Source organism: Xenopus tropicalis, chromosome 5, assembly GCF_000004195.4.
Source record: "Xenopus tropicalis strain Nigerian chromosome 5, UCB_Xtro_10.0, whole genome shotgun sequence".
NCBI classification, from domain to species: Eukaryota; Metazoa; Chordata; class Amphibia; order Anura; family Pipidae; genus Xenopus; species Xenopus tropicalis.
The window spans coordinates 95,623,073-95,650,304 of NC_030681.2; the positions used below are offsets into that span (position 1 = coordinate 95,623,073).

Consider the following 27,232-nt stretch of genomic DNA (forward strand, 5'->3'; position numbering starts at 1 on the left):
ATTTGTTATGGAGAAAATGAAAAAGGACTTCTTGAAAAGAGCTTATCCTAACTAGTGAGATATTTATGGGCTAAGGAAAGCTAATCTTGACATTGTTAAAGCCATCTGCTTCATTGTCACACTGAATCAGAAACAGTGCTCCAAAAAGAAACAATATCTCTGAATAGGTTAAAAATAGTGTTTTAGTCCTACTATGTATTTATCTGTATTATTCCATATATTTATGTCATGTTTTAATTCTCTACATTGGCAAAAGTGTCATAATTGGTAAAAGACCATCAGTCGAAAACATCTTTATTATACTAATGCATACATTCTGTGTGGTAAAGTTTATTACATATGGTGTTGTATTGATTAATTCTGATTATAGTTAATGTCTAATTGTATAATTTTGGGCACATTTGAGCATTTATAGGCAAAAATATGGACCCTTGAAGCATAACTCAAGCATAACATCCCTCTATATACTCTTAGGCAGACAATTCCTTTTATGGACTGTATTTGCAAAACACTATATACTTTACTGTTTGAAAGCCTTTTCCCTGTCGCAAAAAAGTTTAGTGAAACTACATTATTTTAATATAGTTAGAATATAATAAGAATTGATAGCAATCTCATGCCCAGTGGCTCAGCTATGTATTTTAATTAGCCTTTTCAAATCTTGTTGTTGTGTTGTACAATTCCATTGCAATGTTATGTTATTTTTGATTAGTTTCAGCAAGCTGTTAATGCAGAGTATGCATGGACTGAAGAAGCAGAAAATAAATTAAGGTCGTTGGGCCACATTCGGCTTGAGCAAGACCAGACCACAGCTCAGCTTCAAGTCCAGAAGGTAATAACATTGTCTTAATGTTTCAGAGCTGCCTTATATTGTAAGTTGAATGGGACGTGCAACTAAACTGGTAAAGGGGATGGAAGATTTAAACTTTGAGGTTAGACTCTTGAGGTTGGGGTTGCGAGGGGACATGATTACTCTGTACAAATACATTAGAGGGGATTATAGGAAGATAGGGGGTGTTCTTTTTTCCCATAAAAACGATCAATGCACCAGAGGCCACCCATTTAGATTAGAGGAACAGAGTTTCCATTTGAAGCAGCGTAGGTGATTTTTCACAGTGAGGGCAGTGAGGTTGTGGAATGCCCTTTCTAGTGATGTTAATGGCTTAACAGATTCTGTTAATGGCTTTTAGAGGGGCCTGGATGAGTTCTTGAAGAAGCATAGTATCCAAGGCTATTGTGATACTAATATCTACAGTTAGTATTGATGGTTGTATATATATTTTATGTATGTGATAGTAAAGATTGGTAAGTATAGGTTGTGTGTGCTGGGTTTACTTAGAAGGGTTGAACTTGAACTTTTTTCAACCCTATGTAACTATGTAACTATTTACGTGAATAAGTTGAGTACTCATACATTTTTTTATTCAAGGGATTTACAATGGATATATTACGACATAAAGATTCAGTAGATGAACTAATTACATCAGCAGATGACATTATGAATGTATTTAATGAAGAAGAGAAGCAATCTATGAAGGTACAGATATTTCTGTGTTATTAGCTTTAATATATATAAATATATATATTATTTATGGTGGTGTTTGCAACTTTTGAACATATGAGGAGATGTACCAAACACAACTGTAAGGGGAAAAAACACAATGGCATACCTATACAGCATTTAAGAATAGTTATTCAAGGGAAAGAATTTTCTTTCATTGAAAACAACATACCACCAACAAAGCATACCAAATGTTACAGTACTAAAATTGAGACATTTTCTGCTCCACCAATAAATTGCTATGATCTGTCCAGCAATTTAACTTATCACGTGCCATTTTTGGCCATTGACAGTTGAAGGGTGTACTTAGAAGATAGGAAATGTATATCCATGTATATACCATCCAAAGCACATTTGGGATTTACAGAACCATAAATCAAATACTGGGATTTTTTTTCATCTTTGATGCTCTTTGTTTGTATATTGAATTAGAATCAAAACTGTGGGCTATACTTAATATATAACATACTATTCCTGCCCTAAACAAATAGATATAACTTCACTGTTGTGTGTACCTTTCTTTATAAATCTCATATTTGTATTTTTCACTTACTCGTACGCATATTTATCAGTAATCAGAAATATTTCTACATATTATATTATAACTTATTTATTTTTGCTCCAGGACAAACTTAAGAACTTGGGGATAAAGTATGATAAAATCTGCCATCTGAACGCTGAAAGGAATCTTCAGCTGGAAAGAGCTGTGTCACTGGTGAACCAGTTTTGGGAGACATATGAAGAATTATGGCCATGGCTTATAGAAACAGAGAATGCCATTTCACAGCTTCCAGTTCCAGCTCTTGATTATGACACCCTGAAACAGCAGCAGGAAGACATTCGCGTAAGTATACATTGCTCAGGCAGCAGTTAACAGATGTGTATAGGAGATATTGTTTAGCCTTATTTTAAAATGTGTGTATTATGCATTTTACATTTCTCAAACTAGGTAAGCTACCTAATGGGCTATCGTGCTACCTTGGTTATTGTAATAATTTGAATAAAAGTCTGGGCAACTTTGTGCCTATTGTAATACATGGGGGTTAATATTTTCCTTCCAAGCATATCTTTAATGATCTATATTATTAATCATTAATGTTTTTTGTTTTTATAGCAACTTCGTGAACTAATTGCTGAGCACAAACCTCATATTGATAAAATGAACAAAACAGGTCCTCAGTTACTGGACCTTAGCCCAGAGGAGGGATTTTTTATTCAGGAAAAATATGTGTCAGCTGATACACTTTATAGTGAAATTAAAGAAGTGGTGAAGAAGCGAGCTATTTACTTGGATGAAGCCATTTCTCAATCAGCACAGGTATTTACTTTTTATAACATTAATCTTTTCACTAAATAACAGTTGAGGTATTTTTATTCTAATGTGACAGGATATGCTTTTAAATTGCACTATTGTACTAGGGGTAAATAGGAGCAGTTTAGGAAATCAACTGTTGCTTATGAATCCCCATGTTTAAAGTGAAATATATTACTTCAAAAAGACTGCTTGAAAAGAGCTTACCCAAATTAGTGAAATATTAATAGAATAGAGCAAAGCTAATCTTTATATTGTTACAGCCATCAGCTTCATTGTCACTGGATCCAAAAATGTCTAATAAACAAAAAAAAAATCTCTCATTGTTATTCTGTAGCCCTTGTTTGTTAAATTATTGTTTGGCCCCTGTTTGTTATGAATTAATTTAAAGTGCTTTGTAACTTGCTAGTGCAATTATTATACAGCTTTTTGTGTCTTGGTGACAAGTCCCCATTGCCAGAGGAGAGAACTGCCTAGAGAATCCTGATATTCTTTCATGTTGACAGGACAATGGTTGACATCTGAGGAGCTGTTCTGCTTGACAGATGCATTTATTGGTTCAAGTGTGTCAGTATTAATTTAAGAACTTCACAGCTTACACTCTAGTAATTCTAGTGAACAATAATTAACAGCTGTCAGTTAAATATTACTATACCAGTTATTGTGCTATTGCAATAGCATTTAATATATGCAACTGAATTTCTGTATGTTTTGGACACATCTGTGAAATATAATATATGTGTGTGCTGAGTGCTGTTGCTTTTATCTCTGCCTTACTAGTTTCATGACAAAATTGACCCAACTCTTGAAAATCTGCAACGCATAGCTGAGCGCTTGAGACAGCCCCCTTCCATCTCTGCTGAGTGTGAAAAGATAAAAGAACAGCTCAGTGAAAATAAGAATGTGTCTGTAGAGCTTGAAAAGCTTCAACCTGTCTATGAAACTCTTAAAAAACGCGGAGAAGAAATGATTGCACGCTCAGAAGGTGCTGATAAGGATATTTCAGCCAAAGGTACTTCACCCAGAACCTCAAGACTTTAATAATTACAGCATTCTGTATTGACATCTGCAACTGTAACTAAATAGGAATAAGACAAAATATTCTTAAATCTATGTTATGAACTACATGGAAAATGATTAAGTTGATCAAACGTGAATAAAATTTGAGAATCATCAACGTTGTATGTGTTTTTTCTGTTTTAGTTGTTCAAGATAAGCTTGACCAAATGGTCTTTGTTTGGGAGGACATCCAGGCTTTGACAGAAGAGAGAGAGGCCCAGTTGCTTGATGTGTTGGAATTGGCAGAGAAGTTCTGGTGTGATCACTATGCATTGATAGCTACATTTAAGGATACCCAGGATTTAATACGGGAGCTTGACGGTCCTGGGGTTGACCCTTCTGTTGTAAAGGAACAACAAGAGACGGCAGAGGTGAGATAGATTTTATAGATATATAGCTTTATACCTTTTTTTAGACAGAGACAGATCATACAACTTAATCATATTGTGACACACTAGTTGATAATCTTTAACACATCTACCTGTTAATAGTATCACAATAATGTCAGTTAATTCATTCAATTTATGATGTGTCATGTATTTTTATATCATGTGAACAATTTTAGGGCACCCTTATTTTCCCCAACTATATAGGCCCTGAAACTTGGGTGCTTGAGTGCTTTGTTCTGTGCTCTCCCCATATCTAGTCAGTAGCTAAATTATGTGATTTCCTAAATATAACTATTTAAACCTGCCATGCCACTCTGTCTGTCCCTACTTTCTCACATTCTCACAGAAGATGAGAATGTAGGGCCACATAGGCATTCCTTTGTACTAAATAAAAAAGCAGCAGGAAAAATTTTGTATAGTGGCCCTCTAAATATGATTAGTTGCCATTGCCTATGTTAGCATATGCTGGCAAGTTATATGGGACTTAAGAGTAGCGAAGGGTCAGACAATGTGATTTTACAATATAATTGAATTTGCATTATTCACTTTCTTTGTATGCAGGTGATAAAGGAAGAAATTGATGGGTTTCAGGATGAGCTGGATGCAGTAATTAGCCTTGGATCCGAACTGATATCTGCTTGTGGGGAACCTGACAAACCTGTTGTTAATAAAAACATAGATGAGGTAAACATAACATTTGTACTAGAATATCGTTTACTACCACTATTGTTAGTTCTAGGTTTTCTTTAATGGAATGCCACTTTGTTTTCAGCTAACTTCTGCATGGGATACTCTTAATAAAACTTGGAAGGAACGGGTTGAAAAACTTGATGAAGCTATGCAAGCTGCAGTTCAGTATCAAGATGGCCTGCAGGTACAGTACTGCAAGATACAATGTGCGAAAATTAGCTATTTTTTTATTTGTTTTTACTCCCACTTGTTTTGACATTTTAGTCTTAAGAAGTATGTTCTAGAACTTTTTTAACTGATTCAAATGAGGGGCCTTTTATGTGGAAGTTAAAGCTCTGGCATAATTATACAGATAGCTTTGTCCCTTGCAGTACTACTTCTCAAAAGGGTAGATGAAAAGGTGCAATGGAACAGCAATGATTTGTGCCTCATATTAGGAAAAGGTGGGTGAACTCTGAATGCCAAATATCAATTAAGCAACTGAGAAACTTGAGTTGCCATAGACTATGGAGAGATTTCCTGTCTATGCTATTAAAAGAGGGGCAAGAGTTGTAACAGAAAATCCATTAACTTAAAAGGGAAGCAGATAATATTAGTTTCAGTAGAACTATAATTTCTAATATATATCATGTAATACTAATACAGACTGAAATGTGGCTGCAGAGTGTATATGAACCTCAGTCTTCTCCAACATAGATGTAGGGTGACAGCATTATATATATAAACTATATAAACAGATTTAAAAAAGTGTCAGTGCTCTTTTCACCCACAAGTATTTAGGATTGCAAAAACAACTAATATTCTGCAATGTTTTGTTTATAATTTGTTTTTATTCTAGGCTCTGTATGACTGGGTTGACATTGCTACTTTGAAAGTAGAGTCTATGCCACCAATTGGAACCGATTTGGTAACAGTAAAGCAACAAATTGTGGAACTTAAGGTAAAATTAAATTGCATCACCTTACTGTAAACAAATTTGCCTAAAACAAGCTATGGTTGTGAAATGGAAAGGCTTGCTGTTGTGTAGTGGTAGTATTTTGCTCAAGGTGAGAAAGTGTCATTGTTTTGAAATCTACTTAGACTTTAGACATATAAATAACATTTTTCAAATATGTGCATTACCTAGAAATTCTATTGCTTTATTACCAGATTGATTTATCATGAAGTCAACTGCCTTGCAAACAGATTCTTACAATATCTGAATATAGATAACTACTTGCAACTCTAACTGTAAAATATATTCAGCTTACAAAACAGAATGTGATTTTCTACTTCTATATCTAATTTACCACCCTATACCTGGCACATATGGTACCTTAACATGAAACAAATTTGATGCAGTTAAAACTTGAACATAAACTGATGGCACATTTACATGATTTGAAATGGTGGCTAATCGTATTGTAAATTAATTAGAAGTTACATAGGGCTAGAACAAGACATTATAAGAATTCATTTGTTCAATAGTACTTGATTCATTCATTTGATATAGTGATACAGTATATAAAAATAATTAAGCACTGTTTCCAGTTTCCGAATTGAAATATAATGTATTTATTCTAATAGCAATTCAAGACAGATACCTACCAGCAGCAAATAGAACTGGAAAGGCTAAATCATCAGAAAGAACTGTTGCTGAAGAAGGTGACGGATGAGAATGATAAGCAAGCTGTTGAGGATCCCTTGTCAGAATTGAAACTCTTATGGAATTCTCTTGAGGATAAAATTATCAACAGACAGGTAAAATAAAGTAAAGGGTAACTGTGTTGTATGGTACATTTTTGCCTGGTACATTTTTGCCCATCCCGATTAAAAGGATTTATGGAAAAGAGAAGGCTGAAAAAAATAATTTAACTGACGTACAGTTTATTTTTAAAACTAAGTGCTGGGGAGTGGAACATGTAGGATGCTTTTATGCGAGCAGCTGTGCACTATCATTTGTGTAACATGTGTACAGTTAGATCAAAGGGAACCCCATCCCTCCTTACTTCTTATGAAATCAAAGTTGAAAGCATAAGAAATGGTTACATTCTACATATTCCAGCTTTCCTCAAATGCATTTTATCTCTGCAGTCTAGACGTTTCCAACACTTAAGATTTATCACCAAAAATAAGATGTGCCTGAATATGGTTGTATTTTCATTCTGCATTTAACCCTTTAGGTCTAACAGTGCTTGTTATGTAGTTAAAAGAATGTTTGTTTACAAAGGTTTTTCTTTATCACCTGAGAAAATTGGTAACTTTTTACACTTGTGCACTATATTACATGGACCTTGAAATGTTGGATGTGTGCCAGGCCTGGACTGGCAATCTGTAGATTCATGTAGGCTAGCTCAGATCAAGTATAGGTTATATTTTATAACAGAGAAAAAGGAAATACTTAAAAATGTAATTATTTGCTTAGGGTGGCAGATGGCCTTCCTGTAAACCAGAGCTTTCTGGATTACGGGTTTCGGGGTCATGGATCCCATACCTGTTTTAAAATGTCCAGCCTTTAGACTGAATAACAGCAAAGGGTATTAATAAGAAGTATTTGTAAGAAAATTATTATAAGAATATTATTGTACAGTAAAAGAATATGTGTGTGCATGCCTGTGTATAGAATGACTTACCCCCAACTGTAAATAAGAATAAATATGTAACCATGAGTTCCATAACCATATAAAAGCACGAAGCTGAAGGCTAAAAGAACACACACACATATAATACAAGAGACATGAATATAATGTAAATTATATCCTTATAAATGGCACCTAGTGATGTCATTAGATATAATCAGTGTTTAGTGAATGATTTGTATTACCTAACTTGTAACAAATAATGTAACCTCTGTTGTAAAACAGGAGATATTTGAAGTCATTCCAGAGTTTCTTGACCATGACCTACATAAAAGCATATGGCCTGCAGCCTTGCGTCTTTATATGGTCATGGGATTCCTCAGTGACTAATAACATCCTTACATTTTAGAATAGGGTGTGCATTATTCCCTGTATTCTTAAATGATGTACCCATATCTCATGAGTTGGCCAAATTTAAATATGAATGGTTTTACACTAAAAATGATTTACATGATCGGCTTGGAACTTTTACACATATATTTATTTATAAATTTACATATTCCTGTCTATTACTGTGTAATTTAAAGTTCTTCTAGTGCAGAGAGCTCTATTGCACACTCTGCACTACCAATGCAGCCCCCTCTCGACCCTGTCTGGTGTGAAAAAACAAAGCTCAGGTTGAGTGAGGGGGAAAAACATCAACTTGGCCGCACCAAGGACCCCTGAGGCATGCTGGCATTACTTACACCAACTAAAATGTATAAATCATATTTACGATTACCGCTTCATCTGAATACTGAAGTGTAAATATTTGTTATGCACAACCTATAGTGAAAAGGGTTGCCACACTGAAGAATGTACTGAACCTTTATTTTTTCTGGAGAATGTCATCACTTCTGAAAACCTTCTTTTTTCTTTAGCACAAACTGGAAGGTGCTCTGTTAGCCCTGGGGCCATTCCAGCATGCCCTTGATGAGCTCACAACATGGATGACTCACACCGAGGGACTTTTAAATGAACAAAAATCAGTTGGAGGAGATCCTAAGGCTATTGAAATTGAACTTGCAAAGCATCACGTATGTAACTAGGATTTATTGCTAGAGTCATGTTATTCCAGAACCAAAAATATGTATGTCTTCAAATGTATTCAGTCTCAGACAGATATGCCTGATTTTATCTAAAGAAAAACGTAGCAATAAACTTTAAAGGAGACATATTCTGCCAGTGCATTATACTCCTCTAAATATAGAAGGAATGTGCTCAGAAAAATAGGGTTTTAGGTTGATTTATTAAAATTTCCCTTATAACCCTACTCACCCCTCCCATCTATCCCACTTCCTGCTGCCTGTTATTGGCTGTCCCCAAAGTAATCATTTTTAGCCCAGAGTAAAAGCTGGCACATATATTATTTATTATTGGCTACAAGACTGGGGTTGGGGGGCGGGTTAGTTATGATACGTGTCCCCTTTAAAAAGCTAGAAATCTTTTTTAAAAAGGAAGAAAAGTAAATAATTTAAAAACACTTTGGTAAAACCATCTCTGTGTTGATGCAGGTACTTCAAAATGATGTGCTAGCACACAAGTCTACAGTTGAAACTGTAAAGAAGGCAGGAAATGACCTTATTGAATCGAGCGCAGGAGAGGAAGCGAGCAGCCTCAATAGCAGGTTGGAATCTTTGAACCAGCGGTGGCAAATAATTCTAGATAAAACAGAGAAGAGGATGAAGTTGCTGGATAGTGCATTGTTTCAGGTAAAGAAACAATAGATCATACACATAACAATTTTTTTTACTTGCCATATATTGATTCCAGTGAAGTCAGCTGAAAACATGGAGGAAAACATTAACTATTACATATTATAACATTAATTACATGAAATATGCAATAATAAAGCCTTTTTATTACATTCTGGCTTCGATTCCTTATAATACATTATTAGCAGTGGACAAGTGATATGCAGGCACATACCAATTATATATTTTCATCTTTATCTACTACTAGGTTAGAAAAAAACAAAATATAGATTTTATTTACTGACATAAGACAACATTTGGTAAATAAAATCACATAAAGTTGCGGACAGTTCTTTAACACCTATCTGTGCTATGTAATTCAGGCTCAGGGTTTCCACAGTGAAATTGAAGATATGCATCAGTGGCTCACAGACATAGAACGCCAGTTACTGGCTTCTAAACCCGTTGGAGGTTTGCCTGAAACTGCTCGGGAACAACTCAGTGCCCATCTGGTAAGTATCTAGAATACATAAGTTTACTAATCCATTTATTTTTTTGTATCAGATTGTAGTGCAGTTGTATGACATATCTCTGGCAGTTTCATACAAATATATTATGGGCAAACAGATCTAGACTCTAGAAACCAAGGTTAAGTTCTGCAAATCATTGCAGCAATAGAACTATAAAAATGGTTTAGTGGGAGCCAGTTTTTTTAATTCCCAGATCTCGGTCCTTCCCATACTTTTCTCATGAATTTCTTGTTGCAGCTGCTGTATTAAAGAATATTCTGTTAGATTATATCAACACTAGTATACCCTAGGCAAGTAAACTAAGCCAAGTCTAATTTACACTGCTTCTTCACAAGACTAATCAAGTTAATTAACATTTATGAAGAGTCATAAATAGCCAAATATATTATATGACATTTTAATTGGTATGGACTGGGCTATGAATTGTAGCTAGCTTCCTTAACTGTATTTGCAAATAGAACAATAAGCAGACAGAATTTTCTAAGATGCACACAGACAAAAAAAACAATTCTGATCATAATTCTAGTTTGAAATTTCTATCCATTATTCCCAGTTACCAGCAACTACAATATTCCCCATCTCTGTGAATGCTGTGCTATTTAAAGGACTATCACTAACCCGCTGTGCTTAACCATCATACATTCATGCAATAGTAGTTGTGGTCAGCTTTAAAGGTGTTTGGAAAATAGAAACTGCATTGTCAGAAATTTCCCCACAAAAATCTCTCAGCAAACATATCACACACTGACCACAGGGTAATCATATAGCAGGAGCAAAATGTGTCTGGAAAAAAACAGCAGACTAGTAAGTGATATGTAAAAATATAAGTGATATATAAAAATACATTCCCCCTTTTATTTACGTTATGAAGGGAATGTAAACATACATTTATAATGGCCCTTAATTATTTACATAATACATTTTTTTTTTTAACCCTTTAAGTGCCAGCCGAATTCGTCATTTCGGTTCCCCCCAGTGCCAGACGTTTTTTAAGCATTTTGTACTCATTCACTTTAACAATGTTTTTTGGTAGGAAAACCTCCACGAAACTAGGGAAATTATATATCGTTTTTTTCGTCACTAATTGGGCTTCGACATACATACCAAATTTTATAACTTTTCTGGAGATATGATGTGTATTTTGGGTGAAATATGTAAAAAAAAAATAAAATTATGAAAAATTTCTGTATATTTTGAGGTTTTTTTCCATAGAAAAGTTAATTTTACTCACTTTTTTTTATTGTTTGTAAAAGCCCTGATACTCCCAATTCCAACGATACCAAATATGTGGTGGTACCCCACAGTTCCTGTCCAGAAGTAACCCCCAAACTAAGGCAATACTTAGTACAATATCACACCAGAACAAAGCAGAAAAGCGCTTGTAACAGTTAATGCAGCATAACTTATATGTAAATCTAAAATATCCCCTCATGTTTGGTATCTTTAGAAACTACAGACCTTCAGGTTTCTAGGTGCAATGTAGTTTTCACTCAAAAGCCAAATACCTTTTGTCAGTGCATTGTGAAATTTGGAACTTTTTATGACATTTTTTTTTTTTTCTAAAACGTAAACTTGGACGCATGATCAAATGTGGATTTGACAAAAAAAAAAATCTCATAAAAATGTTCTAACAAAGGCATATTTGAAAGACAAACTTCTCCTGAATAAAATGATGCCCCATATGTATGGGTGCACATAAAGACATGGGCACCAAACACTCCAAAGCAGGGGCAATGCACAAGGGCAATTACAGCTAAAAATGTGGGGGCTGCGCTCTATGTGCACTTCCTGCAGTTTTTCAGTGTTAACCCCCCCTACCTGTGAAATAACCCCCACAAACTATATATTTCTGAAAAGTGCACACCTTCAGCTATTCAGAGACACCACTCTTCTCTTTCTACATGGAAAATTGTGGCCGCAGTCCCTTGCAGAAGTCAGCGCTTTGGTCAGAAATCAAGGAAAAACCAGATAAAAAACCTAGATTTCTCCCCAAAATCTCCATGGCAACTACCAAAAACTTACTAACCATCAATCTGCAAGTTCCCCTGAATAAAACGATACCCCATATGTATGGGTGCACATAAAGACGTGGCCACCAAATGCCCCAAAACAGGGGCAATGCATAAGGGCAATTTCAGTTGAAATTTTGGGGGCTGCGCTCTATGTGCACTACCTGCAGTTTTTCAGTGTTAACCCCCCCTACCTGTGAAATAACCCCCGCAAACTATATATTTCTGAAAAGTGCACACCTTCAGCTATTCAGAGACGCCACTCTCCTCTTTCTACATGGAAAATTGTGGCCGCAGTCCCTTGCAGAAGTTAGCGCTTTGGTCAGAAATCAAGGAAAAACCAGATACAAACCTAGATTTCTCCCCAAAATCTCCATGGCAACTACCAAAAACTTACTAACCATCAATCTGCAAGTTCCCCTGAATAAAACGATACCCCATATGTATGGGTGCACATAAAGACGTGGCCACCAAATGCCCCAAAACAGGGGCAATGCATAAGGGGAATTTCAGTTGAAATTTTGGGGGCTGCGCTCTATGTGCACTACCTGCAGTTTTTCAGTGATAACCCCCCCTACCTGTGAGATACCCCCACAATCTATATATTTACGAAAAGTGCACACCTTCAGCTATTCAGAGACACCACTCTTCTCTTTCTACATGGAAAATTGTGGCCGCAGTCCCTTGCAGAAGTCAGCGCTTTGGTCAGAAATCAAGGAAAAACCAGATACAACACTAGATTTTGGTCAGAAATCAAGGAAAAACCAGATAAAAAACCTAGATTTCTCCCCAAAATCTCCATGGCAACTACCAAAAACTTACTAACCATCAATCTGCAAGTTCCCCTGAATAAAACGATACCCCATATGTATGGGTGCACATAAAGACGTGGCCACCAAATGCCCCAAAACAGGGGCAATGCATAAGGGCAATTTCAGTTGAAATTTTGGGGGCTGCGCTCTATGTGCACTACCTGCAGTTTTTCAGTGTTAACCCCCCCTACCTGTGAGATAACCCCCACAATCTATATATTTACGAAAAGTGCAAACCTTCAGCTATTCAGAGACACCACTCTTCTCTTTCTACATGGAAAATTGTGGCCGCAGTCCCTTGCAGAAGTCAGCGCTTTGGTCAGAAATCAAGGAAAAACTAGATACAAACCTAGATTTCTCCCCAAAATCTCCATGGCAACTACCAAAAACTTACTAACCATCAATCTGCAAGTTCCCCTGAATAAAACGATACCCCATATGTATGGGTGCACATAAAGACGTGGCCACCAAATGCCCCAAAACAGGGGCAATGCATAAGGGCAATTTCAGTTGAAATTTTGGGGGCTGTGCTCTATGTGCACTACCTGCAGTTTTTCAGTGATAACCCCCCCTACCTGTGAGATACCCCCACAATCTATATATTTACGAAAAGTGCACACCTTCAGCTATTCAGAGACACCACTCTTCTCTTTCTACATGGAAAATTGTGGCCGCAGTCCCTTGCAGAAGTCAGCGCTTTGGTCAGAAATCAAGGAAAAACCAGATACAACACTAGATTTTGGTCAGAAATCAAGGAAAAACCAGATAAAAACCTAGATTTCTCCCCAAAATCTCCATGGCAACTACCAAAAACTTACTAAACCTCAATTTGCAAGTTCCCCTGAATAAAACGATACCCCATATGTATGGGTGCACATAAAGACGTGGCCACCAAATGCCCCCAAACAGGGGCAATGCATAAGGGGGGGCTGTGCTCTATCTGCAGTTATTTAGTCTAAACACCCCCATACCTGTGAAATAACCCCCGCAAACTATATATTTCTGAAAAGTGCACACCTTCAGCTATTCAGAGACGCCACTCTCCTCTTTCTACATGGAAAATTGTGGCCGCAGTCCCTTGCAGAAGTTAGCGCTTTGGTCAGAAATCAAGGAAAAACCAGATACAAACCTAGATTTCTCCCCAAAATATCCATGGCAACTAACAAAAACTTACTAACCATCAATCTGCAAGTTCCCCTGAATAAAACGATACCCCATATGTATGGGTGCACATAAAGACGTGGCCACCAAATGCCCCCAAACAGGGGCAATGCATAAGGGGGGGCTGTGCTCTATCTGCAGTTATTTAGTCTAAACACCCCCATACCTGTGAAATAACCCCCGCAAACTATATATTTCTGAAAAGTGCACACCTTCAGCTATTCAGAGACGCCACTCTCCTCTTTCTACATGGAAAATTGTGGCCGCAGTCCCTTGCAGAAGTTAGCGCTTTGGTCAGAAATCAAGGAAAAACCAGATACAAACCTAGATTTCTCCCCAAAATATCCATGGCAACTAACAAAAACTTACTAACCATCAATTTGCAAGTTCCCCTGAATAAAACGATACCCCATATGTATGGGTGCACATAAAGACGTGGCCACCAAATGCCCCCAAACAGGGGCAATGCATAAGGGCAATTTCAGTTGAAATTTTGGGGGCTGCGCTCTATGTGCACTACCTGCAGTTTTTCACTGTTAACCCCCCCTACCTGTGAGATAACCCCCACAATCTATATATTTACGAAAAGTGCACACCTTCAGCTATTCAGAGACGCCACTCTTCTCTTTCTACATGGAAAATTGTGGCCGCAGTCCCTTGCAGAAGTCAGCGCTTTGGTCAGAAATCAAGGAAAAACCAGATACAAACCTAGATTTTGGTCAGAAATCAAGGAAAAACCAGATAAAAAACCTAGATTTCTCCCCAAAATCTCCATGGCAACTACCAAAAACTTACTAACCATCAATCTGCAAGTTCCCCTGAATAAAACGATACCTATGTCTGGTTGCACATAAGTACATGGCCGCCAAACCTGAAAATGCATAATATTGGGGCTGCACTCTATGCACCCCTTTTTTTTTGCCTGCACCCGAATGAATGGGATACGCTCGGGTGCAGGCACATGTAGCCGATATACGCATGAAAACGCGTGAGAATGCAAAGTCTCGCGTTTTCATGCGTATATCGGCTACACGTGCCTGCACCCGAGCGTATCCCATTCATTCGGGTGCAGGAACAAGTAGCAGGCGTAGGGCTGAATTTTCGGCAAGCGTTTTTCCACTTGCTGAAAAAATCAGCCCTACGCCTCGTGTGGCATCAGCCTAACCCTTGGCAATAGAAACTACCAGAACAATCTTAGCACCTCTGGACCTTTCTAGAACAACTGAAATCAAATGGAATAAAACCACTAAAAGCAATCAAAGAACAATAGTTGCAATGAAATCGGTAAGAGCCCTGGATCCACCAATGTCACTGCAAAAGCAACCTTTTTGGGGGCACTAAACACACAATAAAGAACAATGCAAAGATAAAACACCGTAAAATCCAATAAAACCACCTAAACCAACAGAAGAACAATAATTGCAATGAAATCGGTGGTCAGAGCCCTGGATCCACCAACGTCACTGCAAATTCAGCACCCAATAGCAATACAAAAAGTTACAGTGCAATAGAATAATTCAAAAACAGAAATCAATTATGAAAATGCCAAAAAAACACTAAAATGCAACCAAATAAATCAGATAATTATAGAGCAAGATCAGAAATAAAGTTTTAGGAAAAAAAAAGACTGCCAAAGAAAGCAAAGACAGAAAGAAAAGAAAAGAAAGAAAGAAAAAAAAAAAAAAAAAAAAAAAAAAGTGTAAGTGTAAGTGTGTGTGTAAGTGTCTGTGTGTGCTTGGGAAAGTTGTAAATCAGTGTGTATGTGTACAAAAGTGTAATAATGACAAAGATAGAAGAAAAAATGCAAAAAAAAAAAAAAAAAAATTTTTTAGACAGTTGAGATAGAAATAAGCAAAATAAACAGTGGTAGAGAGTTGTAGTTCAGCTTACCCAAGGCAGGCAGACGATCAGGGGCGATCAATCCAGCAGGAAGGCAGCAGGGGAGCTCCATCTCGTCCGAAGTGCGCAGCAGGAGTGAGGGAGCCGACAGTAGGCGGCGCTATTTAAAGGGACAGCAGTGGACACGTCATCAACGCGTGTCCACTGCTGTCATTGGCTGGAGCGACCGATCGGTGCGGCTCGGGGACCCGGATCGGTGAGTATGTGCTGCTTTGCTCGTTGCCTAGGGGGATCTGAGGGGTTTACAAGCGCTGCGCTGCTTTAAAAGCGAGCGCAGCGCTTGTAAACCCGACAGTGCCATTGGACGTAGATTCTACGTCCCATGGCACTTTGGTCCCTTGGTACCTGGGACGTAGAATCTACGTCCCTTGGCACTTAAAGGGTTAAACTACCCATGTCGACACTAGGGTTGAGCATCAGAGACATCTGCCTAGGACACATTTTGGGAATGGGGGGCCGTTTAAGATACGCAGTTGCCGAAAATGTTTCTGATGGTTTATTATATAAATCCAATGAATATCAAAAGCAGTGTCTTGTCACTACTCTCCCTGACAATGGCAGCATCAATGTTGTGCCCTCTCTAGACCACCTCCCAAATACCCATCAGAATACAAACTCCACACTGTTGTTATGTTGAAAAAGGCCACAGCCAGTTTATTCACAAACTATGAAAACCTTGACATCATTATCAATAACATAATTTAACCATAACATGCTAACATCATCGAATAACTTTACAACTTAATAACATAATAACACTGAAGGCTGCAATTTAGTGGGAGCTATTCCTGCCCCCAGCCACATACGGGTCCCTGAGGTTGCCATCCCCTTTAATCTGGCCACCACACACCCTGCTGGCCACCGGCCAATGGCCAAAATTCCCTAGCCTCAGGCCTAACTTTCCACCTCCATCCTAGATGCAAGTATCTCTCACCACTATCCTTCCTTAAACTTTCCTGATCGCTCCTTTAATTTTGCCTTCCCCTTTAGCTAATCCTACGTTAGAGGAGAACCCTGTGTGTTTAAACCTCTATTAAACCGATATTTTTCCAGCTTCAGTTTGTTACTGTATTTTGTTTATTATATGAATGTTATCATAATTAGTATTTCTGGACAAATCAGTTCTTAGAATTTGTTAATGGTTATGGAATTTATACATTAGTTAGACAAATCAAGTTGCCTGAAATAGCCTTTTCCTTTAATATCAAAGACATAAATCTGGGTTTGCCTTTAAAAAAGAGAGAGAAAATGACAAAGGAAATACAGTATTCTGGCAGCTATGGACTTCAGATGCTTACAGTACCTTTCATCACATTTGTTTCTCATTTAAATTTATATAAAAAAAAGTATTAAAAGCAACTGACTTTTTTTCCAGGAACTTTGCTCTCTCTTTGAAGTTAAAGAAGAAATTTACAAGAGGCTAATGCAGAAAAGTCAGCAAATGATGGAGCGATGCACAGATGACCCAGAAGCAAATATAGATCAAGATGTTATTAACCTGAAAGAGAAATGGGAATCTGTAGATACAAAACTCAGTGAGAGAAAAGTAAGTCTTCTTAGTAGGACATAATACTAAAAAATCTTGGATTAAGGGTACAATAGTTGGTTTGCAAGGAGCTTCTTGCTGCCTTCTCAGAGTAATCAAATCTACTTTTTCTTCTATAATGTAACATTAAAGAAAAAAATTAATTGAACAGTTTTTTTTTGGGGGGGGGCTACAGCAGAATGAGTTTAAAAGCCACAGTCAAGCTGCTGTTCCTAAGGGGCCCTAGAAGTGGGATTGCTGTTTAGGCAGTCAGGTTTATAATTAAATGCTGCTTTACCCTGAAAATAGTAAAAAAGTTTGAAAAAAGCTTATCCCCAGGATAATAGACCCTGGGGTTAACACTGCTGAAATATTGAAATGGGCTATAAGTTGTGTGTCTGAAGAAATCTGTAGAGTTATGTTGCAGCTGTGTTCTCTGCCCTTCTGGTTGTGACTTCAGATTGACAACTGCTGATTAAGTGACCTGGAAGAGAGAGTTCATCAGCAATTTTTAAATAACGCATATTGAAATTTGCTCAGAATTAAATTTTTTTATAATGCAAAAAAAAAGCTTTTGGGTTGAGTTCTCCTTTAAGGTTTGCTTTAAACGTATAAGACATCATTACATTACTTTAAAAGATTAATGATTTAAGCAAAGTCCCTTCAATTGACAAGCATGATGGGTTGCAGCATCCAAGCAGAGGTTATGTCGATAACTGATTTTCTGCAACATAAAACACAAAGGAAAGGTGAACTGCCTTGTCAGACTATTTTTGCTCTTATTGATATATTTATAAAAAGTAATGCCATTGCATTAATAACTAACTAGTTGATTTTGCTGTATAAGATCATACTGAACAATTCTGAAACATTACATCACTAAAGCTTTTACACAGATTCTATTGCTGAGTAAATTAAGGGTGGTCCCATGTTTAGGCAGTATTGCATTTAGAAGTAAGCCCTTGGTAAATAAAGCAAGCATTCTATCAGTATTTGTGATACTTTGCCCTATAAAGGCCTCTTTTTAACTGCAGTTGTTGATAATATTTAACATGTTACAATGGCCAGTAGAAGTATGGCAGCTACCTATTGAAATAAACAGAAGTATGCATGTGAATAGGGACTCCTGGACGCAATAAATGCATATACTGTATCTATTTCTGCAGTGTTAAAGAATAAAGTAACAGTAACTTCTGCTTACAAATAGGATATACAGTATTTCTTTCTAAAACAGGGATGTCCAGTTTGTGGCCCTTTTGTTCAAAACTCCCAGCAGTTCTTAGGGAACAGCCATGTAAAAGACAGTTTAATGCATTATTTGTTGTGGCTTAATGTGATACATTTCATGTTAGGTTAAACTTTTGTCAACATTTTATTTTGTAGGCAAAACTTGAAGAAGCACTTGAGGTGGCAACAGGTTTTCACAATTCTCTACAAGATTTCATCAACTGGCTCACACAAGCAGAACAGACTTTAACTATCGCTTCTCCACCAAGCCTTATTTTGGATACTGTATTGTTTCAGATTGACGAACATAAGGTAGATCAGTTTAATAGACTAATTATTTGTGAATATAGGAATAAAATAAAAAGTAATAAAAGTAAATATAGTAATAAAAAGTAAAGCAGGGCAATTTTTCTTTAGTTAGTAATGCAGATAAATGTCCCTAAATATAGGACTAAAAATGCAAAGAGGTGGCTATACAATGGCTGAGCTTGTAATGAGTAATCAACAAATTGAACAGTGGACCAACCTCTAATATCTGGGTACAAATACTGTAAGACTACTCACACACAGGGATGGCTATTGTTCTGTAGGTTTAGGTTAATGGCCCAAATGATCAGATTTGCAGGATGTCAATAGGAGCTTCTGCAAATGCACAATCCTCCTGCCAATGTGCAATGGCTTGACTTTTGATTTGTACAAATCAACTGATATTTGAAAGGAATACAGTATGTTCTGCCAAAATAAACCTCAACCTACATGCCCAGACCATCAGCCCTCATGATGCTACATTATGTAACAAAAGCGATCAATTTGACAGTAGCCTTACATGGGGTGTTTTAAAGCATTCTAAGTTACTAATTTTGCTCAGGTGCAGTAACCCATAGCAGCCAATAAGATATTTACATTTAAACAGGTGACCAGTAAATTCTACCTGCTGATTGGTTGCTATGGGTTACTGCACCTGGATAATTTAGTGTCTTTCATTACACAACCCCTCTAATGTTCTCATCAGGAATATGTATGGACCATGGGTTATTATAACTACATTTTCCAACCTTGTGATATGTTGGTGTAAAATAAGCTGTGCTTCATATCTTTGTCATTGTACAGAATAATTAATATTGTAATTAAACTGCAGGGTCTTAACATATAACAAATCTCAGGGTATTGCCAAATATAACCCTGTGTGATAGACCATGCATTTGGGTCCCTATCCATCTCGGTGTATTGCTTTACTATTTGATATTAATATAAGAAGTTAAAACAATTAACTTATAGAATATTATCAGCCTAATTTTCATAATTTCGGTCTATTCATCTTAAAAAGTCACACACTTGTGGAAATTAAAGAAAATACAGGCAACCTGATCTGCCTTGTAGGTATTGTCAGATAATGAATGGCAAGCAATCTCCATAATACCTTAAGCACTGACATAAATCATTCAGATACTTAATTACTTTAGTCTGTGATAATTATTTTAACATAAAACATATTTTTTAATTGATTTTAGGTGTTTGTCACTGAAGTAAACTCACACCGCGATCAGATTATGGAGCTTGACAAGACTGGTACCCATTTGAAATATTTTAGCCAAAAGCAGGATGTTGTTATTATTAAAAATCTACTTATCAGTGTGCAAAGCCGTTGGGAAAATGTTGTTCAACGCTCATTGGAAAGGGGGCGGATGTTGGATGATGCACGGAAGAGATCCAAGCAGGTTTGTTGGTTCAAATGATCTATTATACTGTATTTATATTAAACATGGCTGCATAATGCACTTTTAACTAGAAGAATTTCAGGAAAGGTACAACCTTTTAATCCCTTACAGAGTTATGGAAAGCCTCTGGTTGCTTTAATGAAAAACTAACAATGATATAACAATGAGTAATAAACGTTTAAAATGTTAAATGTTTTAGTTTCATGAAGCTTTTGACAAACTTATGGAGTGGCTTGAAGAATCTGAGAGGTCCTTGGATTCTGAACTTGAAATTGCTAATGATCCAGACAAGATCAAGACTCAGTTAACAAAGCATAAGGTATGTATATAGTCATAACAGACATCATTATTGTATAGCCTCAATGAAAGCCTGCTAGCTAGTGCAGAGCATTCAATAAACTACCCTTAACTATCAATACCACTATTGAGAATACATGACACACTTTAAACAGGACACAGTCTTTGTTATCGTAGCTTTAAATAGAGTATTCCAAAACAGAAGGGTGGCACATTAACGCTATGACCATATTATAGATCAGGGATCCCCAACCTTTTATACCTGTGAGCAACATTTAAATGGAAAAAATGTTGGGGAGCAACACAAGCATGAAAAAGGTTCCTGGGGGTAGAAATATGTGCTTTAATCGGCTACTTAATAGCCCCTATGTGGACTGGCAGCCTACAGAAGGCTCTGTTTGGCATTACACTTGGTTTTTATGCAGCCAAAACTTGTCTCCAAGCCAGGAATTCAAAAATGAGCCCTTGCTTTGAGGCCCCTGGGAGCAACATCCAAGGGATTGGGGAGCAACATGTTGCTCATGAGCCACTGGTTGGGGAACACTGTTATAGATGATCCACTTTTTTCTGCTGGCCAATTTATACAAAATCCTAGATAAAATAATTCTGATGCTATTTATAATTTTGCAATTTTAGTTAATATAGTTAGCTTGCAAAAAGGCATACAATATTCAATGTCGCTAACAGTCACTAATTATTTTATATCAGGCATGTTTTACGGCTACCCCTTCTATATATATATATATATGCTGGGTTTCATTTTTGCTCTGGCCTTTTACCAGTTCCATCATACTGGGATTTACAGTTCAGTTTGATTTAGTGATTAAGTAGAACTAGTAGTTGCCCAAACACATACTCCGAGAGAAAAAATTAATAACATCTTGTATATATTTTCTTCCTTTATGGACTGCATTATACCATGGACTGTGCACCATAAAATTAGATCCTTAAAATTGTCAGTTTCTGCTTTTCATATAACAGTTTATGAATTTTAGGTATTTATGTTCTGCTGAAGCAAGAAACCGATTTAATGTATTGGCCAGCATAACCATTAACAAATATGGATAACAGATCATTGTCTGAGGCACTGAAAGGAAGATATATTTTGTTGGCACTTCTCAGCAACTGTTAGTAATTTGAATGACGTCTCTCAGCATTGAACTGTTAGCGATATTGTTTGGAAGACAAACCTTTTTAGCAAATGTTTTCATGTGAATTATGCAAAGGCTTTGCACTACCAACATTTATCTCTGAACAGAATAATATATTTATTCTTTATTGTTCAAAATTTTGAACATCCCTTTGGCAAAGCAATTAAGCTGCGTCCTTCCAACACATAATTGCTAGAAACTGTTCCGTCTTAAAGTGCAAATCATTTTCGAATCCACAGGAATTCCAGAAAACCCTAGGAGGCAAGCATACAGTATATGATACAACCACACGGAGTGGGCGGTCACTAAAGGAGAAAGCGACACTGACAGATGATATTCAGAAACTGGATGATATGCTCAGCGAGATAAGAGACAAATGGGATACAGTCTGTGGGAAATCAATTGAAAGGTATTAACATTCTGTTTATTTCTGGCAGTGCACATTTTGTGTGTTCTCTTCAGTTTTAACTGATCACTTTGCCAGGTCACTGGCATTTTAAAAAGCATGTATTTCTTTGCTAACGTTTTGGAACTACATGTCCCTTTCTCAAAGCACATATAAGTCTATAAAGATTTTCCTTCATGCAGGTCATGATATACAGTATATAAATGAAGGTACATATAATAAAGCCACCACATAGTGAAATATTTAAAGGAGAAGGAAAGGCAAAGTCACTTGGGGGTGCCAAAATGTTAGGCACCCCCAAGTGACTTAAATCGCCTACCTTTTACCCCGGGCTGGTGCCCCTGTTAGGAGAAAACCGCACCAGCCCGGGGTAGCTGCAGCGCTTCCTCGTTCCGTCTTCGCGCGCATGCGCAGTAGAGTGAAAAGCCGAACTTTAACAGACAAGTCGGCTTCTCACTCTACTGCGCATGCGCCTGTCGTGTACTCCTTGCAAAACAAAGCCGGAAGGAGGAAGCGCTGCGCTACAGGTACCCCGGGCTGGTGCTGTTTTCTACTAACAGGGGCACCAGCCTGGGGTACAAGGTAAGCGATTAAAGTCACTTGGGGGTGCCTAACATTTTGGCACCCCCAAGTGACTTAGCCTTTCCTTGTCCTTTAACCCTCATGTAGCCCCCTACATTTTCTCCAAAAAACTAGACAATAAATAAAAAGTATATAACCCTCTAGGGGTCAAAGTTTGTAAGGTGCTAATCCAATATCCCTCACACTGTAATTTCATTTTGTCACCTGCATGTTTCATCACAGGAAACATTCAAAAATCATGGTTATAAGATTGCATATTTTATCATTTTTCTTAGCACAATTTAATGCCAGTGGGTTCTTATCTCCCTTCAGTTCCCATTTAATTCAGTCTTTTAATTGTACTTCAAATTTTGTAATTGTTGCTGCGAAAACTCAAATTGTTGCACAAAAACAGCTTAAAAAATCCGAAACCACTAAAGTTTTGAGACAAGGTCCCTTCCCTTCAAGGAAAGGGACCTCTGCCATTGACTTCTACGTGATCTCAGCAAGTGGTAGCTGGCAAATTGTCAGATTCAGATTTTTAGCCACAATTTTTTCCCCTGCAGCTTGTAGCACTAAAAACCCAAAAGAAAAGAAAAATGCGATGGTTAGTAAATAGGCCCCTTGGTTTGTTTTTCCCCACATAAGCTAAACATCATGTACATTTAATCATATACCCACAGTGTGTAGTACAATCCCCCTGAATATTATACCTATTATGGGGAAACTTTGGGGCACATTCATTAAAGTACGACAGGTCCAAATTCAAAAAAAACTTTTTCATACTTTGCGACAATTTGTACGACAAAGTGGTATTTGCAATGAGTACGAAAGTTTTGGATTCATTCAAGCTTTGGTATTGTGACTTTCCTTGGGCCAGGTTAGAGCTGCAGAGTGTCATTGAGTCCTGTGGGAGGCTTCCAAAATCATGCACTGAAGGTTCAAAGTCAGAAAGGTTTTCCTGCCGTTTACGATCGTTCGGATACGAACAACCTGGGCAGTAACCCATGGCAATCAATCAAATGTTTGCTTTCATTGGTGAACTTGCAGTTGCCTGGAAAAAGCCAGTCATTGACTGGTTGCTATGGGCTACTGCCCATGTGCAAAGTTGCCCAGTCGTATGGACCCCAGTATGTTATGGGATTAAGTCCATGATGTCTGGCCCATATGTAGGAATTTATGGTAGATTTGCAAAAATATGCAGTGGAGCCCTGGCAACTGAAGACATTATTGTGTGGGATAAAACCTGTTTATGTGATGTGTATTACTTTGTATTGTATAAGGATGTTGCTGCTGCTTATCAGCAAGGATGTACACATGCCAGTTATGTTGTCCCAACCATAAGTGTCAAAGTCTGACATGTCCAGGAACCATTTTCTGAATGGTTTGTCATTTTAGTCAGGAGCAAATCTAAATGTTACTTTCTTACTCCATGGCCCCCTAAACATTACCTTGGGATCTTGTGATTCCAGTTAGTGTTAGTGTAAATTGGGAGTTTGCTGCATGTCAGATATCTATAAAATATGGAATAAGATCCTTGGAATCCACTGACCAAGGAGTCAAACTTTTTCTGATTTTTTTTTTATTGCATTTTCATATGCTAAATTGAGTTGATGAATGAGAATAAATTGTATTTACTCTTTGAAAACCTTCTATTCGTCTGCTGATATTCATCTATTTTCCAATAGGGTTGAATATCTGTTTTTAAACTGACTTAAATTCCTCATGATTTTCCCTTTTTTATTTCAACAGACAAAACAAACTTGAAGAAGCATTGCTGATTTCTGGCCAGTTTACAGATGCATTACAGGCCTTGATTGACTGGCTTTATAGGATTGAACCTCAGCTGGCTGAAGACCAGCCTGTTCATGGTGATATCGACATTGTGATGAATCTCATAGACAACCACAAAGTAATTACGCTTAATTTCTTTTTATTTCAAACACAATAATCTACACAGTTCACTTTCAGGCTTATGAGATTCATTAAATCAATTACTTCACATTCATTTCTGGATTTGCCCTTAGTACCTTGTATGCCATGAACCAAGGAGAAAACCTTGCCTCACATGGCACTTTACCAGGGGCAGAAAAAGACACCTCTGCTATATCCAGATTTCAATTTTTTTAACCCCACCCCCCCATCTTGCCCTGGTTCAAGCATAGGATGTAAGTGCAGAAGTATGAGGTGTGGGTTGGCATTTTGTATACTGCTTTATTGGGATACAATTGTGTTCACATGAGATGAACTCTGAGATATGTTTTGTACCTAAATATGTTAAATGAATTTATGAACTGGAAAACAGGACAGTTCACAAATCAATATACAGGTTGGTGGCTTAATAGTAATCTTTGCATATTAAATGTGGCTTTAGAAGATTAAGAAGATTTAGAAGAGTAACTGCAGCAATGCAGCCATTACAGCAAATAACATCTGTTTTATTACATTAAACCTATGATCTGATAAACAAGCAGCATGAAACTAAGCTTGCCCTATTCAGGTTAACATACGTTAAAACTTTATTTTCTAGGTCTTTCAAAAAGAGCTGGGAAAGAGGAGCAGCAGTATTCAGGCACTAAAACGTTCTGCAAGAGAACTAATTGAAGGGAGCCGTGATGACTCTTCTTGGGTGAAAGCCCAAATGCAGGAGTTAGGCACTCGCTGGGAAACAGTGTGCAATTTGTCCGTGTCTAAACAGACTCGCCTGGAAGAAGCATTGCATCAGGTAGCCTAAAAGACTAGCTACAACTGCCAAGCAGTGTGATTATATGCTTCATTTAAGAGCTCATTTATACTGATGATACATTTTATAAGTAGAAACATCTGTACTGGCATAGCAGACAAGGTGGAAAAAACAGAAAAGAAAGATCTTAAAAATTGGTTTCAATGATCCATAGCAGGTAGTGGGTGGATTGCTGGCAGTTTAATTGCTATGTATTGGTAAAACACATAATAACTAAGCAAAAAAACCAAATTATTTGTAACATTTGTTGACATTAAGCAGATTTATACCATTATTGCTGTTTCTTACATATAACACTGTTTGTTTTAAATAAACAACCTGTATAAACAATCTTCTTAAAATCAGTTATACATTGTTGTTATACAATATGTGGGTTATAATACTCAACACAATCTAGATAGCCAGACCTTCTCTAAGAGAATTTTTTTTAATCTACAGTTAGATTTTTAAAATAAAAAAATTGTACTTGATTTGATACAAGCACTCCTGCTTTAGAATAAGTATACTTATTGTTATGTAATGACATTTATTTTCCAGTAGATAGTATATATGAATGTGTTTATAGTTCTTTAGATTTTCTTTGATTTTACCTGTTACATATTAATAATGGTAGGGTAATACATATGTGTATTGCTCACCTATCATAGGTGGTGTTGTCATGTGGTGTTGGAGCCCCTTCATGTAATGGTGGTCAGTGCAGCTAATTTGATGCTTCTGTAGCCTTTTTTCCTTTTAATGTAAGGCATCAGTATATTTTATTCAGAGTTTTGGCAACTGGCAAGTGCAGCCCTCTAAAATAGGATGACATGCCTAGTATCTTATACCTATTCCTCTTTTATTCCATCTCAGTTATTGCTCTGTTCCATGTTTGATATTGATGACAACTATTTATCAGAAATTTCAATGTTTTGTTTTAATCTTGCATTCAGCTTTATTTTCAGTTGTTGTAATAAAAGTTAATTTTGAGGTTTTTGACTCAGTAGCCTAAAGTTGGAAAATTATCTTTATGCACATATCTACTTTCATTCCTATTTGCCTGTAATGTGTTTCTAGAAATGGTTGCATTTTATTACAGGCTGAAAGTTTTCATGCAGCAGTACATGCCCTGCTAGAGTGGCTGGCAGATGCAGAACAAGCTCTTCGCTTCCATGGGATTCTCCCAGATGATGAAGACTCATTGCGCTTACTTATAGAACAACATAAGGTATTGGATGCTATATAGAAATGCAGAGAAAAAAAGCTTTTATTATACCAATGCAATATCAATGGGTATAAATTTGTGCTGTTACATGTTTATATTCATGCCATGTTTTAGTTATGCCCAAAATTAAAACTTATGTGTCATATTGCATTTGTAGTTTGGTGAAACAACCATGCTTTGCCATACAACATTTAAAGAATATGTCCAAAGTGATCTAATATTGAATGTTTTAAGACTCAGTACCATGAAAACAGCTTGCTGCTGCCATCAGTTCATTGCAGATTAGTTGGTCACAATGTTTTCATATCTGCAGGATTGCTGCAGGTTCAGAATTGGGGAAGAACAGCTGTTCCTATGTGTAGACTAGGGGGCACATATTTTAAAAAATTTGAATAAACTAATTTCCACGGATGTCTGACATTTACTTAAAAGTCTGAACTGAAAAAAGGAAGGGCATTGATTTCTGCATGATCTCGGCAGGTTTAAGCTGGCAAATTGTCGAATTTGGATTTTTAGCCATTTTGACGTATAGTAAATTTTAGTAAATTGTGAAAAATTGTAGGCATTTTTTTCTGACCGATTTATTTGGCCCCCTAGGTCTCATCGCAGAATAAATAGTATTTAAAAAATATTTGTTTTGATAAAGCAGCATATCTTCGCAAAATAACTAAACATAAATACCATAAGAAC

The 27,232-nt window shown here is 36.9% G+C and overlaps 1 protein-coding gene across 28 annotated transcripts in view; it reads left to right on the top strand.

Annotated features, from left to right (window-relative positions):
- Nucleotides 1-27,232, top strand: part of dst (dystonin) — a 281,394-nt gene that overhangs the window by 236,359 nt on the left and 17,803 nt on the right. For all 28 annotated transcript variants that reach the window (XM_031903049.1, XM_031903050.1, XM_031903043.1 and 25 more), the window contains 21 exons: nucleotides 713-832; nucleotides 1,430-1,537; nucleotides 2,187-2,405; nucleotides 2,676-2,879; nucleotides 3,654-3,885; nucleotides 4,077-4,303; nucleotides 4,883-5,005; nucleotides 5,094-5,195; nucleotides 5,850-5,951; nucleotides 6,578-6,751; nucleotides 8,490-8,645; nucleotides 9,123-9,320; nucleotides 9,686-9,814; nucleotides 17,089-17,259; nucleotides 18,622-18,777; nucleotides 19,977-20,183; nucleotides 20,383-20,502; nucleotides 21,871-22,040; nucleotides 24,351-24,510; nucleotides 25,129-25,323; nucleotides 26,417-26,545. In XM_031903049.1, coding sequence (XP_031758909.1) covers nucleotides 713-832; nucleotides 1,430-1,537; nucleotides 2,187-2,405; nucleotides 2,676-2,879; nucleotides 3,654-3,885; nucleotides 4,077-4,303; nucleotides 4,883-5,005; nucleotides 5,094-5,195; nucleotides 5,850-5,951; nucleotides 6,578-6,751; nucleotides 8,490-8,645; nucleotides 9,123-9,320; nucleotides 9,686-9,814; nucleotides 17,089-17,259; nucleotides 18,622-18,777; nucleotides 19,977-20,183; nucleotides 20,383-20,502; nucleotides 21,871-22,040; nucleotides 24,351-24,510; nucleotides 25,129-25,323; nucleotides 26,417-26,545 — 3,402 coding nt within the window. The remainder of the gene's footprint in view (nucleotides 1-712; nucleotides 833-1,429; nucleotides 1,538-2,186; nucleotides 2,406-2,675; nucleotides 2,880-3,653; nucleotides 3,886-4,076; nucleotides 4,304-4,882; nucleotides 5,006-5,093; nucleotides 5,196-5,849; nucleotides 5,952-6,577; nucleotides 6,752-8,489; nucleotides 8,646-9,122; nucleotides 9,321-9,685; nucleotides 9,815-17,088; nucleotides 17,260-18,621; nucleotides 18,778-19,976; nucleotides 20,184-20,382; nucleotides 20,503-21,870; nucleotides 22,041-24,350; nucleotides 24,511-25,128; nucleotides 25,324-26,416; nucleotides 26,546-27,232) is intronic.